Source organism: Opisthocomus hoazin, chromosome 7 (assembly GCF_030867145.1).
Source record: "Opisthocomus hoazin isolate bOpiHoa1 chromosome 7, bOpiHoa1.hap1, whole genome shotgun sequence".
Classification (NCBI taxonomy): Eukaryota; Metazoa; Chordata; class Aves; order Opisthocomiformes; family Opisthocomidae; genus Opisthocomus; species Opisthocomus hoazin.
In genome coordinates this window covers 21,319,176-21,335,317 of record NC_134420.1, presented here as the reverse complement: position 1 = coordinate 21,335,317, position 16,142 = coordinate 21,319,176, and the positions used below count along the sequence as shown (strand labels likewise).

General features: G+C 37.7%; 1 protein-coding gene across 13 annotated transcripts in view; it reads right to left on the bottom strand.

The window, feature by feature from the left end:
• Positions 1 to 16,142, bottom strand: part of PLEKHA7 (pleckstrin homology domain containing A7) — a 187,896-nt gene that overhangs the window by 30,245 nt on the left and 141,509 nt on the right. For 11 of the 13 annotated variants that reach the window (XM_075425434.1, XM_075425435.1, XM_075425437.1 and 8 more), the window contains 5 exons: positions 14,223 to 14,401; positions 11,690 to 12,178; positions 5,449 to 5,968; positions 3,309 to 3,395; positions 924 to 977 (listed from right to left, as the gene is read on the bottom strand). In XM_075425434.1, the coding sequence (XP_075281549.1) occupies positions 924 to 977; positions 3,309 to 3,395; positions 5,449 to 5,968; positions 11,690 to 12,178; positions 14,223 to 14,401 (1,329 nt within the window). The remainder of the gene's footprint in view (positions 1 to 923; positions 978 to 3,308; positions 3,396 to 5,448; positions 5,969 to 11,689; positions 12,179 to 14,222; positions 14,402 to 16,142) is intronic. The other 2 variants (XM_075425430.1, XM_075425433.1) reach the window with 2 other exon arrangements.

The following is a 16,142-nucleotide window of genomic DNA, read 5'->3' as shown; positions in this document are numbered from 1 at the left end:
AGCTCATGAGCTGCACATGTGTAATGCCCCATGGCATCAGTGAGAAGTACGTACATGCAAACAATAAAGATAACAAGGTGTCAAATTTCACTTCACTTTGATTTTCAGAAGCACCATATGATTTACAGACGGTGAGACATCCTACATACCATAGAAAGCGGTAAACTGCTTTGCTAAGCAAAATGATTACACGCTTTGGGTTTTTTTTCCTTCAAAACCTGATATTAGTAAGTTTAGATTTGCTTTCATATTGCCAACTATCAGGTGTACCAGATGCAGAAGTACTTTAGTTTAGGCAAACGCTTTGAAGGTCAAATTGTATTTTTAAATTACTTTTTAGAAAAGGAAATATCAGGTAACATTATTTGGGCAGATTCTATCTAGGGATGGATGGACAACTGGGTGCATTTGAAATCTCTTAGCTGTAATAATATGAAAACAATCACAGGTGCTAATTAATCACCACATTTTTACAAGAAAGCAAGACGTTATAAATACAGCATATTATAAAAACAAGGAAAAAAAGTCACCTCAAGAAGATTTAAAGGGAAAAAAATTGATTATAAGAACACCACATTTTAACTTAGAAGACCTGACTTCATATTGGTTCTAATGCTACGGCAAACATCATGAATCAGTTTTTTATCTGATTTCACTATACTCACACTGTGCCATTCATCTGGAGTACCAGTAACACAAGTTCTTCCTACAAACTGAAGCAACTACATTTTCTGAGTTTGCATTTTAATTGTACAGTCACTACTATAAAGACACTCAATATTCTAAGCACAACAGTGATGGCAAAAGACACAGTTTCCATCTCTGAACAGAAGGTGATTTGAAAACCTGCAGATACAAAGATGATACACAAAAGACCACTGGGTTAAAAAAAATAATGGAAGTAGACTCCTGTAAAATCTTACCTTTAGATCCAAATACTCCAAATCCTTTTTCAACTGAATATAAGTGTCATCCGCCTTCAGGTAGGTACATGGGGAGGGGGAAAAAAGCAATGTATTTGAATGTTTGAAACAATTTCAGAATACTTAGACTGGTTATATATAAGAAAATGGATGGAAAGAGGAAACAAAATAACAGAGTAGGAAGTACACTAAAAAAAAGCACGTTTTCTCCACCAACATATTGCTATTTACAGCTGAAAAATGGGCAAAGTATTTCCCAAGAACCTTACTACCTCATGCCCACCCTCCAAACGTACAGATTTGAGTTTTCCACCTCTAATGAGACATGTAACTACCTGAAAACTACAGATTTTCAAAAGTTATTATTTTAAGACTGATTTCTACTGACTATCTCTTCACTGAAAATGTTATGGTGTTGTCCTCCAGCATAATATGTCCCTTTAGGAGAAGAAAAGAAGACTTGCACCTAACTGAGCGTCAGATGTAACTAGAAGCCATTATGTAACAAATCATTAGAATACTTTTAATCACATTTCATACATGTCTTAAGATACACATTCCTTTATTTAGGAAAAGTACAAAATAAGTTTTGTGAATAAAATACTGAAAAAGATCTCACTTATATGATTAGAGAGTACATTTTGCCCTTTAAGTAACAGCAATCAACTTGATCCGCATTTTTCATTGGCCCACCTGTAATTGCTATCAGCTTAATTTTACAGTTACAATCATTTAGCAATGTCTTTACAGTCTCTTCAAGATAAGCATGCACAGAAGTCCTAACAAAGTAATTTCTCCCTTTTTTCACAAGTCATGTGCAATAAGCAACAAAATAAAGCTAGCTGTTGCAAATGTGCTTTGTAATCAGCCAAAATGTCCCAAAATACCCCAAAATTCCTAGAACTTTTACTGCTATTTTGACAGGATTTTATATCCTGCGTACATTAAACTTCAGAATAAAAGAAAAACACAACTATACCTTTTCTCAAGTTTTAAGCCAATGAGAATGTGTAGTTAAAAAAAGAAAAGAAAAATCCTTTATGCCATGAAATCAATACATCACTCTCACATTTCTTTAGAGGTGTTCACTTACAGTTCTCATCTGATCAGCTTGTAAGCCTAGCTGGGGACTTGACTAGAAAGTCTGCCCGTTTTTGGAGAAATCCCTGTTACTATCGCCCATCTTAGTGCAATTGTTCTGTAGGTGAGGTAAGTCAGGAAATGAAACTTCCAAACTCAAAAAAATTCCTTTAGTTTTGGGCCAATATAAAGCCTTCACCAATTCCAAAAAGAGTCACCACATTTTACTCCCAGATGGCTCCATTTCTGAGGCTCTAATATGAACCAAAGAGCTCTGTAAGGACACTTCTGTTTGATCTCACATTTACAAGTTGCATACATCAGTGCAATCAAGAGCACTGTGGATGACCCGAGATGCCCATGAACTTTCACGAACCAACGTTCAACTGCAGAACCAAGACAGCTGCAAGCTCATACGAATGTACAAACCGGCTGATGCATTTCAATTTGCAGGTGATGCAGCATGTGGCACGGGGAGCCAATCCCATCACAAAAGCAGCACAAACAAATGGCTTTGCTTTAGAATGAACTTCTCTAACATTTTAACCCACATTTCTGAAGATGCAGCATTTTCAGAAATAGCAGAGAAAGGAAGTACACATAACACTCTGAAACATACACACTGGTGCCCTGTAACTTAAAACGCTCATCTTTTACAGCAAATGCAGTAGCAAAGAAAAAACGCAAACAACCTGGGAATTGTCGAATACCAAAGAATGGGCATAAAAGCACAGACTCAAGCATGCCACCAACGAAGCATCTGCAGAGTCACAAAACGTCGTACGGCACAGATGAGCCAAGCAGCAGCTGACCTGATAGGTGGAATTAGTTGGCAAGTGCTGCAGTAATTGTGCGATTGTGTAATTTCGTATACTAGCCAACTTAGCCTGATGTCTCCTTAATCGAATGAGAAGCAATGTTAGCTCTTCAGGCTGCAGGTATTTAGACACATTGTAAAGAGGAAATTAGCAGTCTTCAGGGAGAGTAACCGTAATTACATTTTTCACCTCAGTGCACAGAAAGCAGTTACTTGACATGATTAAGCAATTATTTCATTAACTCTGCATTTGGTCAAATAAACATAATAGAAGTTGAATCTTGTAGTAACAGATAGCTCACCCCTGTTCACGTTGCACATGACAGCAAAATTCCTACAGGCTTTACTGGGAGCTGGTTAAGATCAAGTTCTCATACAAGTTATTTATGTTTTAACTAATAAAAATATAGCTACTATGGAATGAGCAGGATTTTAACACTTAACTACAATACTATGATGACACAAAAGTATCTGCTCTCTCAACTTACCGACTTGCCATGCAAGCTGGGTGCGCTCACAGTATGTGTCATGTAGCCCATAGCAGGCATAGAGCGTCGATCAACATGAGTTGAGCTCTGTAAGAAGCCACAGCCAGAATTTCAAGGACTGTCTCAAGCGAGAGGCATGCTGTACTTGAGGGAGAATTCAGAAGATAGGCACCTCTGCCACAAATTTTGTACTTGAATTCACAGAGTGCTTAGATCAGGGTAACATTTATGATGTTAAGATCCTCTGATGATTAAGTAAAGCTTACAAAATGAACAAAAGCAAATGTCGCACCTGCGATGCTGGGCAGATCAGTGGATTCTGGTAGCGCAAGATGCATCAGCAGAACACGCACAGTGGCTTCCCGCAAATACAAAAAAGATATTCATAAAGTTCTCCCTTCCCTAACGTCTCCCAGAGAAAGGCTGGCTGGCTTCTGCCCTCCACCAGCAGGCTTTCACTCGATACAGTAACAACTGTGAATGCCCTCTTTTGCCAGCGAACACTCAGCTACTGGCGTGAGTGACACCTTGTGGCAATGGGTTCCATTAATACTAGGCTTTTTTAAACAATCATATTTGATCTGGCCCTTTCTGCTTATAATATGAAAACCTACTACACATCCATTCTTTTGCTTTTCTCTTAATGCCAAACTTTTATGGCTTTCTTCAAGGCAGACTAAATGTCTCATGATTTACTTCCATTCCTGTCTCTGAATTTCACTGAATGCTGTTTTGTTCTGCTTTCTTTTTCTTTTTTTTTTTCGTTTTTTTTTAATAACTGGATGGAATTCAATAAAGCCTTCCAGGGAGGCTGGAGTATTACTGATTTCTGTAGACGTACACATTTAAATGTAAAATGACGCTGTGTGCTTGTATATGAAAACTTGAGTGTTCTTCTCTAGAAACTTCTACAGAAGTTTCACAGAAAAGTTCTACAAATGAGGAAAACTGTGTTTCCCTATATTGGTAAAACCAATATGACACAAAAAAAGTTTCATTTTATGGGTAAAATTTATCCAGCTACATTGCACAGGAGTAGAAAAGATTGCTGTACATTCCTTCGTAAGGGATGTAATGCTCCTTCAACCTACACGTGGAGAAATCAATGTCTGGTATAATATAATCAGGAAAAAAAAAATATTAATTTCCAGTGCTGCACATCACTAGACTATTTCATCCTCTGACCGAACATTATAAATCTACTAATTTTGAAAGACATCCAACAGCTACACCACATATACACTAGGAAAAATAATCTAAACTGTGCATGAAGCTAGCACACAACCTCAAGTCATGGTCCTGAACCCATGCTGGGTTTCTGAACTTACAAGTCTCTTTCTACGCAGATACTGTCCCCATCAGAGGCCATGGTTGAGGTCAAAGAATTAGGTGACTACAGAGGCTTTCATTTGCACTTATTCCATTGTAAGAGCTACCAAGACAAGTAAATTCTACTCTGATTCAATCCTGAATTTCTCTAATTTCCTCCATCAAGGAGAACCATGTAGAGTACCGAATAGGAAAACTTCTGTCACCTCTGGGTAAGAGGGTACAATAGCGCCGACAAAAAGAAACACACTGAAATTCTGTAGAAGGTTAAAGTTTCAGACCAACACTATTTGATTTTGGTTAGCCCGATGACAACGACTCTGCAAAGGATTTAAACTATCAAATGCATGAAAAATTATTATGTTTTTAGCCACAACTAAAAACTGAATCAGCTGTAAGACTAACTGCAATAAAAGAACATGTAGAGAAAGCAGACACAGCAAACACTGAAGACTACAAGCAGAAGTAAATAATCGAGTTCACCCTGTTGAGTTTTATACTCTTGCCTACTTACTCTATACATTAAACCATCACAATTTGTGTATTTTACACATATAAACATATGCCTCATAGTTTTTGAATAAAAATATTCCAAACCCATGTGACATGCCAACTTTCTTCTTCTAAACCAACAAAAACTAATAAATCTGAAATGATGAGTTTTAAGAGAAAATCATTCATTATATTAACTTTTATAACCTGCACGATCTTTCATACACAAGAAAGCATGTAATGAAAATTACTAAATTACATTATCAATGTGTGACACCACATGTAGAATAGTTTGAAATCACTTATACTGTATACAAACCTTTACAGCATGATTTCGTATCCTCCTGGGCGATCCAGCAAAAGGAACATCTACAGTCTGTCTCTCATCAGACGGTTTAACTGTAAGCCTTTCTGCAGGAGTATGCGGTCTCCTTGGCGGAAAGCTTTTTGGAGGTCCAGGTGGAGGAATATCAGATGGAGAGGGTGGAACAGATATTGATCGTGGAACATCTAATGAACTTTTTGACTTACCACGATCAATAAAGTCTGAAGAACCTACACAAAGTGGTGCAGTGGGGCTGCCATGTTTAAATTGCTGTCTTTGCTGCCATTCATATAGCTGCCAAACAGTTCCATCCTTATTTGCTTTCCTTTCCTCCTGGGACATCTTCAAGTGGCTAACACGATCTTGTGCATATTTGTAGTCACTCGGCAAATTGCGGTTTGGTGGTGGTGGTGAGCTCCCGGAAGACTGCCTGGTATTCTTTGGCAAAGTGTGATAGTTTTCAGGAAAAGGCGGATTGGGACCCTGACGTGTAAGAGTCTGATCAGAAGTGAGGCTGGAAAGAAGCGGATAGGGGGAGAAGGGTCAATTTTAGCATACATTGATGAGTGGGAGTCACTAATTAAAAATCTCTCATGACATTAGCATAGGAGCTACAAGACATAACACACAAGAGTCATTTAAAAAGACTTTACAGAAATACTAACAAAGTAATATTAATGAAATCTACCCCACACAAAAACATTACTCTGTATTAATGCAATGATGCAAACAGTATAAACACCAGCTTTTCACCTAATGTTTAATCTAGAATGACCTGCTACAAAAAGAATGCCAAGAACATGAAGAAAGGAAGTGTTATGTTTAAAGTACAAATCCGTAAATTAACATATTTTTCTGGAAAGCCTGATGACCACGAGGTGGTGCAGTTTGCGAACAACAAATGCACGCTTGTTACAAAAAAATCACCTTAAAGTGCAAGAAGTCTCACCAATCACAGAATGAGTATCTCAGATAATTTTTGTTCGTATGAATGAAGCAAAAAAAAAGCAGACATTGCTCAAAGTCCCCAGGTCTGTGTGATTCACTTTCATCTGACCTAACGCTACTGGTTCTACTGTTTTAAGCAACACAAGGCTTTTTGCAACAAAACTACTTGCCAAACTAGAATATAAAAAGAGGCATTACATCCTGGCTTTAAGACTGCATCCATAATACAATTAAATTGTAGAAATTAATCTTTTAATTAGACAGAGAGTTAGGACAGAATTGGCAAAAGCTTTGACAAAGCGCAGTCAGCTCCCTTTCCTATTTCGAAGTCAAAACCTTTCCGTAGTCTCATGCATAAGAAACTGCCTGTCTAATTTCTGATTCTCCAGTCAAACATCTGCGATTTTTTTACTTGCAGTCACTCGCCTATTGATTCAGGATCTCCAAACAGAAAACCATTCTACTAGACTTGCCACAGAGCAACAAGACAAAAAATAAATAAAACCCACAAAAAAACCCACAAATTAAGAAACTCCGAGCACAAAGCACATTCGTCACTCCACCCTGTAGGTTCCACTCTCCGTATGAGAAGGAGACCTGATGCTGTGGGAATGGCAGGAATTCCACATGAAAGAAAAAGCAGGATGGAATGGAACATCTTTGTTCAGCATCCAAGAATAACAGAAGTAGGGGGAAAAGAACTGCTACCATTAACTGCTGCTCAGTAGTTGCCGCCTCCTATTTCTGCTTGCAGGATTTTGCACTGTTGGACTGTCTTGAAATATGTATACTGTTGAGAGGATATATAATTCCTCACGTCAGAAAGCAGAATAACTGCCCTGCGCTGCATGGAGGATTACAAATTTGTAAGAGCTCTGCTCTCTCATACCAAAGAACCTTGTCGTTACCTCACATTTCACAACAAAGGTTAAAGTAGGCACGTAGTATGAACAAAGGCAACTCAAAGATCAGCATTTAGTGGTCAAGTAACCTCTTTTATTTGTCTAGCTCATTACATCATGTGTACTTTCTATGTTCTGTACTGTAGTGACAATTCTACTTTGGCGAGATCCCACCTGGAGTCCTGCATCCAGCTCTGGAGCCCTCAGCACAGGAAAGACAGGGACCTGTTGGAGCAGGGCCAGAGGAGGGCCACAAAGTGATCAGAGGGATGGAACACCTCTCCTATGAGGAAAGGCTGAGAAAGCTGGGGTTCTTCAGCCTGGACTGCAGCCTTCCAGTACCAGAAAGGGGCTCGCAAGAAATCTGGAGAGGGACTTTTTACAAGGGCATGCCATGATAGGACAAGGGGTGATGGTTTCAGTTTAAAAGAGGGCACATTCAGATTAGATACAAGGAAAATGTTTTTTTCAATGAGGGTGGTGAAACACTGGGACAGGTTGCCCAGAGAAGTAGTGGAGGCCCCATGCCTGGAAACATTCAAGACCAGGTTGGACAGGGCTCTGAGCAACCTGATCTAGTTGAAGATGTCCCTTGCTCACTGTAGGGGGGTTGGATTAGACAACCTTTAAATGTCCCTTCCAACCCAAACTATTCTATGAGTCTATGACTATGAACTGTGTTTTGTCTAGATAGGAATGAGAACTGAGAAATCTTGGAGGAGTTCATGCTTTGAAATGACATCTGAGACAGGCCTGAAGGTAGGACAGATCCTTTTGGTGGTTTCTCTGTGGAAGAAAGGGGAAGTGAGCTTGACCATTCCTATACTCCAACCTAGTGGAGCCCTCATGAAGGCAGTGGCAAACTATTCAATGTTGAAAACCATCTATGTGTTATTATTTTCTAATTGGACATTAAAGGGTAAAGTACTGAGACCAGCAGGAATTAATGGTAGGCAATGAAGTCATCAGGGTTAGCATCTCTAGGAGCAAAAGCAGTCTGGAAACAAAGACTCTGTGAGTTTGGGGGTGGGGGTGGGGAAATTACACCTTTCTTCTAGAAAAGGATGCATGATGCATTTGTCCAAGACGAACTAGTGCCTGCTTCATGCAATACTTCAGCCTGCCAGAAAAAAGAACAAAGGGCATTACACTGCACAGGGAAAGTCATATTCAAAGCTGAACTTCAGAGGCAACTGCTCACATACAGGCAGGTTGCAATTTCTTCAGCATACAAAGTAGGGAGAAACCTCCAGCTAAGATGACAGGCAGGTTGCATCTCTACCACACAAGGTTTCAGATCCTTTAAAATAATTTGCATTATACAAAAATAAGCACTAAGACAACATACCAATTTCTGTAACAGCAAAGGAACAATGTCCCAAATGACTCATATCAGTCACAATGGACTGTGGACAACTGCTTTTCTCAGGGATCAGAAGTTGAAATGAGCAAAAGCAAATATTATTGAGCATCTCTCTCTTTTGAATGATGAGGTATAAAGAATATAAAAAGGAAAACAGACATTGAAGAGTGAAAAAGTGGCCTGATGCCATATTATAAGATTACTGGCTATGAAAATCATTCAGGGTCTGCAATGGGAAGCAATCGCACACGATATATTGTAAAAAGAGACAATAAATGCTCAAAAGAAAACAAATACAATTATTGGAAACACTATGCCCATTCATGGGAAAGCACAGAAGCTAACAAAGACAAGTAATGTTTATTCCCTAAGCACATCATGAAAGAATGGAAAGTTCTGTATAACAAGACATGTTTAACACTGTATTTGCAAGGAGGAAATTCCCCAACAGGACTGCATTTAGTTGGGAAATATTAAGTTTACATTTATCAGATTTATATATATATATATTTATAAGTGCAAGTAAACTGTTAGAAATAGCAAACTGTTCACAGTTATGCATTTGCGATGTCTATCCAGGCACTGGAATCAGATCAAAGACTAATAATTTCTGGACAGCTGCTGTTGGATGGTCCTAACCTTTAATTACTTGAAACTAAAATCTCCTAAAAGCTTCCATTCAAACCTCCTTCCAGTTCTCTAGATCTCTCTGAAAGGCTGCCATGAACCTTACTAAAGCAGGTACTCCCCTTTGCAGAGAACAGAGGGGGGCCAGATGACTACGTTGGATGTAGCTGTAGTGCAGCTAACAGTTCTCCAAAGTGACTGCTAATGTGTAGTAGTTAGCAAACAGTTCAGAGTGCCTTGTAAGAAGAGGAAGTAAAATTTCTCTTCAAAAGATCTAAGTATCTATATAAAGGGTGCAATCCCTGCAAGTAATTATACAAGGAACTGCTGTATTTGTGTGAAGATTCTAGCTGAAGGAGTTCTTTCTTGTCATAACCAACTTGCTGGCAAAAACTGCATCTTTTTACACCTCAGCCAGGAAACAAATAAAACTGTACTCATCCTGTGTTCACGAATTATAAAGGCATCTAAATCCTCAGAGGTTTTTTATTTGTAACATTCCAGGTGGAACAACAATACACATGGAATACCAAGCAATTAAGTAGTCCACTCATACTTCATAAAATCAAAATAGAATGTCAATCAACTTATCATCTCTATCTTAAATTTCTACATCCTGAAATCAGGAAGGCATCTGACAACTAACGTGCCACTTTCACCCATCAGTTAAGTGTACTGCATTAACCTCAGCAGGTTGAGAGAAGGTGTCATTTAAAAAAAAAAATCAATCCATTCATCTTCAGGAAGGTAACACGCAATTTAATCTGAATGCAGAGAATATAATGGCATTTGTCAGGGAAAGACAAAGAAAACAAGGTCAAGTGAGCTAAAATAGAACATAAAGAAAGCTCTTAAGGTAAGAAGAAAATTTATATAGATCTAAAGTTAGGTTTTGGTTACATCACTGCAGTAAACTCTTGAGAAGTTTCGCCGAATACTTAACAGCTCCAGCTGAGGTGGCTGGTTTTATCTGGAACAAACGCTGGCACCCGCAACACCACTATCTCAACACTGCACCCGATACACGCCTAAAGCTGATTTACTATAAAGAGTGGTTTAGAAGAAAACACTACTTATTTAGCTATCAGTCCAGCCTGCTCACTGCCTATACTTTTGACGTGAAAAACATCAACAGAAGTTTTCTTAAGCACTGGCTAATTAGTTCAATAGTTTTCTATATTATTTTAGACTAATACATCTGTCCACGCAAGAACAACTAACATACCAAGTATGTCAGGGTTTTTTTTGTTAAAGTCATATTCCCTTGGGAAGCACTGATTGATATCCAAGCAAAAAAGATGTTAAGTAGACTGACTCTAGCAATCTAAGAGAACGTTGAATAAAACTGAAAAGTATGAAAGCTTCTTTGGGTAGAAGGGTAATTCCAATGACAAGAGAGTAGAAGAATGGACTTCCAAACAGAATCAGCAAGCCTTAAATTTCTTACTGGATCCAAAATGACCAATGTTAGCTTCAGTAAGCATTAAAAAAAAATGACCAAAACATTTTCTCCCTCCTAAGAACTACACGCTATTGTCTCCTGTTGTTCTATATTATAATTAGATTTTAGCAAATTTATAAGGTACTAATTCAGTAGGTTACCCATATTTGAAAAATTCTCACATGCAGCATGGAGCCCAACTGCCTTTCCTGCCACTTGACACAAGGTGACAGGCATATGTATACCACTTCATTTTTGAAACTGCACGCTTTGGAAGTAATTACAAGACTTTCAAATTACAAAAGCATTCCAGTGTGCATTCTACTTCTTCGTAAAATTTACATAATTTTCAGGGACTGAAAATGGAAAAGAGAATCCTGGAGACCATTGGAACATCTTGGGACCTCTTAAATTAACTAAATGAATATACAGAGACCTTTCAACATGTGATGCACACACTGTGAGTTTGAGTGGACTGATCTGACAGAGAGAAGTGAATGGATGCTTGGAACAGGAACAGAAGAGAGAAAAAAAATCTGCATTCTTTTAAGTGGAAAATAAATTATTATCTACAATTTATATTGTGGAGTTGTTTATGAGTAAGAGGTAACGAGGGCTCCACTCTCTGGCTCTCCATTTGTAGCAAATTTTAAGAAATTTTAAGCATCCAGAGTGATAAAAAACAGTACAAAAATAGCACTCTAATCTCACTTCTATTTGCAATGTAGTGACAACATTAAAGTTGATTTGATTAGCCAATCCCATATTGACTTTCCCATGAGATAAATGCCTGAAAAATACCATGCTGCCCTGGAGGAGAATGTAAGTTTTGTTATATATTGTCTCCGTAAAATATCATTCTGATTTGCACTGAACATTTTACTAATACATACTATCGTTTAACTTAAGAAAACACCATTTCGCAGTCTATTTAAAGATGGGCCTATTACTAACCTTTTTGTATCTCCTTTTTGGACTTTTACCCAGTGCTCCACTTGAGCCATGTTACTTTTTCTTTGAATCTGTTTATCTGGATTTGTTCTGGGAACAAACCCTCTTTTATATGAGCTGGTACCATTCTGCTCCACTAGGCTAGCACTCATACTTAATGAACTAGGAAGCGTTCCATTCTTCTCTGCTGGCTCACGTGGAGCTACTTGGGACCTCGATGCATTCGTTAAGTCTGGAAATAATGAATCAGCTTCTGTTAATGCATGCTTAGCCTTTCCCTTCTTAGTTTCAAGAGTTTCTTTTCTGTGGATATAATGCTGCTCCTCCTCCTCTTTTTCTCTTCTTATCTCTTCACGCTTATCATATCCAAGCATTTCAGCTGATTTTTGGTAACTTTCTTTCGTATCTGTAATCTCTGCCTTCACACACTCTTTACAGGCATCCACATGGTTGACTTGGGGAACAGCTTGCTGATCCCCTTTTTCAGTTTCTCTGCAAAGAAAACACATGTCAGTAATGAACACTGCTTAACTATGAAAACTTGATGTGGTCTTGTTACTATTTTAGAAAGGGTAACCACAAAAGCACCTTCTCCGGGCTGTGATAAATTTAATGGAAGAATGTTAAGATAGATATGCGCAGCAAAACTCAGTTGTCCTCCCAGTTAGACAAAAGTTACCTTTACAGTGCTGTCAAGGAAGCAGGGATCATTTATATGCATCTGTAAAAATGACTGAAAGCACTAACATTGTATGGAAGAAGTGTTCAACTTGTGTAATATTATGTACAAACAGCCGTAAAAAAGGAAGTCTTCCTATCCTGGGAAATACTGAAAGCCAAAAAAACCAAAACCAAACTGCCAACCGCTTATTTCAAATTCAAAAATATCTTTCATATCTTTGTAGGTGCCTTAGGGCCTAATCATTTCTGGCCAAGAGGACAAAACAGTATTTACATTTGAGTCAGTATTATCATTGTCCAGGGAATTTCTAACCTGGGGTCTATTCCTGCAAGAAGATAAAATAAAAAAAATAATCTCCACTGCTCCTAATACATGCTGCAATGCACACTAGTTTACTTATTTACCTTATCGTTTAAATACTTCAAAAACTCCATACCAGAAATCTTGCTATTATTCTTACAACACACTAGAAAATGTCTGAGGATCCTAAAATTTTAATGTTGCTTTTGACATATAACATACTTGATTTGCAATTTTCTTCACCTCCTTATAGCGATAAGCTTCTCAACAACATTTTTTTTCTCTTTCAATTCAAAGGAATATCATGGATCTCAGAGTAGCACCTCATCTTCTCCGCAACTAAATTCAGCTTCTTCAAAGCTTTATGCAAGGCGAATTCTGAGTACGTGCCATGAAACAACTGCTTTCACTTCAGTCTATTTAGTGTCTCAAAATGCACAGTCTACTAGGAGGAAGGACACTGGATCAATACTTCTAAATGCCAGAATTCCCCTGTTTTTCTTTCAATTATTCCTATCCTTATAAAGAAAAAAAAACAGCTAACAGGTTACACAGCATTTGAAATTTAAATTAAATCCAGAAACTCTTAACACAAAGTCATACAGGATGCAAAGCTCTGGGAGAGATATTGCTTATCCTTTGCTTATATTTGATCTGCCAAAAACAAGCAGTAGTGAGAAACTGCACCATGACATTTTAATCCTCACAACCCCCAGGGTTAAAAGCAGGGTTGTCTCACAGCACAGAGTTGCCTTCCACATGGAGTTGTAGGGGAAGAATCACTTCCCAAAGTCAAAACATCAAGAAGGCTACACCAAGTTTAAGAACAGGGGAAAAATTGGAAGCACATGAAGGCACAGATGAATTAATTTGCCTCTAGCATTAATGAAGAGTAACGGGACAAAGGACATTCTCCTTTTGTCACAGTGCTTTTTTTTCTTACATGAAGAAAAACATAAGAAGCTCTTACAAGTACTAAATACCACCAAAGTAAAAAAATAAGCAGTTAATACCTGCATAAATTGGTTCATATCCATAACTCTATGCACCTACGATTAACCTATCTTTAACATTCTTTACCCTGTTAACAGCATTTCAATGCTAGTTCTAAACACTCATTTGAAGCAACTCCTTACTCTTCTGTCTTTTCCCTTTTACTTCTCACTCCTCAAGGCTGCCAACGGACTGTTGCAGGTGTATGAATCTGCTCATAAAAACTGTAACTTTTTAACCAAAAGTCCCTGAAAAATTATATATACAGAAATCAATCCATGTCACTAAATGTGGGCACCCGATTTGTGTGTAGACACAAATGCTGAACACCAGGCTTTCTTAATTAATGTTAGTTGAGTAATTTGAAACAGAACGTAAATTAAAAATAATCATTTCTTTCAAATGAGAATGAGTTTCACGCACACTTTTGCAAATACCACTTTCAGAAAACACCGCCAATCTGATTTTTTAATATATATAAAATACATTTTAAAAATTTTTAATATATACAAAATATATATTAAAAAATTTTAAGGTTAACAGTTTGTGCATTGAACTTGCCTCTTCAATGAAGAGCGTGTTTGCATAAGAGCAGCTTGATTCATAGCCCGGATCCAGCCATTCATATCCTCTTGTGTATCTGCACTGAAGTAGTATGTCCGCATCCCTGAATGCTCTGCCTGAGAGCCAATAACAGAATTCTTATTATAAATATATGCCCTCATACCTGTATGAACAGCCTGCAAGGAAAAAAAAAAAAAAGGATAAAAGAAATACAAGTCAGACAGCCCTTTCATTTTTTCCCCCAGAAAAATTACTGTAACTTCTCCAGGTATTTTAAATAACTTTCTAGATTCTTTGACTTTTTCTTGAGTTTTGGGTAAAATTGTTATACTGCTACAACAGGCTGTAGTGCAGCAAACTGAAATAGCACTCTCTGATTTTTACTGAAATTCTTCTACCTCTTTCTCGCACTATTAAGCTAAAACTGCAGCACAGTTTTTCATAGTAGGAAATTTCAGCTTTTCATTTTCTCTTAACCAATACATTTCATTTCCCATAAACACCATACAAAACAAATTAAAGAAATTCTCACAGAGACATGTGTAAGCAAGCCAATTTTCCCAGCTCATTTAATAAAGCAATTTATTCAGACAAAACAGAGACAAAAATACTACAATTCAAGCAATTAAACTGCTTATTTAACTGATTACAATGCACGTTAAGATCTTTTGGTTAAAGCATGCACGTGAACCTCTCTATTAGCTGCAAAATCACAGGACTCACTGATAACGTTAGTAATACTGATGGAATTACCATAGCATATAAAATATTGACAGGTATCTCTCCAAACCAAAATACTCCATGAAATTCTACTGCAAATTAGAGATATTTGGAAATTCCTCTGTAAATGTATTCAATATTCAAATGTATTCAATATCAAATGTCTTTGTAACTCTAGGCTAGTTGAATTTAATCAAATCTCATCCACATTTGTATAAGTGCTAGTATAGCTATTACTAAGTCATATCAGTCCTAAAATACTTGACTTTATTTCCCCAAAGTTACTTTACATATGTGCGTCAGGTCAGTAGGGAGAGATTCATTCCCTTGCTTTCCAAAAAAATGAAGACAGTACACTCAGCTTGAAAGCTCTTGTAATAATATTAAAACAATATGAGTAATTTAAATGCTTTTTATAAAACTAAACCTGCTATCAAACACAAAAGCTAATGGCATGAAACACTGCTGAGACAGGGTTTTTTTAAAGGAAAAAAAATTATCTCGACTTTTTAATTTGCTTACATCTTCTTTTAAAGGTTAAATTTATTTTGCAAACTTTCCCTAAATGACTGATCATTTTCTTTTGATGAAATCCTCTCCCCCTCATTATTCCAAATTTAAAAAAAACAACACTCTACAATCACAGATGGCTTCAGAAACACAGCAATAGTTTTGACAAAACTCAGGCTATTTAATCCACTGCAGCACTCCCTAAAGGTTGTAATTTCAGTTGTTTACTCTGAATTTCCCAAATTACCATAATTTTAGAGACTCGTATCAATGACTCCGAAGAGCAAAATATTTTTTTGCTATTACAGCACTTCAAGTTTTGTGGAAAATGAGTCCATTTCTCTTGCAGTCTGTTCTTACAAAGGTGTCAAAGGTGGCCTTTCCCTCCTGTGCCTCACGCAAGGAAGCCGCAGTTTGCTTTGCCAACGGTGGTAAGCCAGCCTCCGTGGGCATCAGCACTGGCCTGCCATAACGCCCGTGGCGGAAAGGATGAGACCGCAGCACAACAGCCAGCTAGGAGGAGGAGGAGGAAGAGGAGGAAAGGGTGACACAGAGAAGTCCAAGACTCTCCTGCTAGAAAGAGTCTCTGCTTCCCAACAGCACTGGCCAATAAGGGAATACCAGGTGGTTTCTCCCTCCCCACCACTAGCTGCCTACCTTAATACAGGAAAGCGGGACTTAACATAA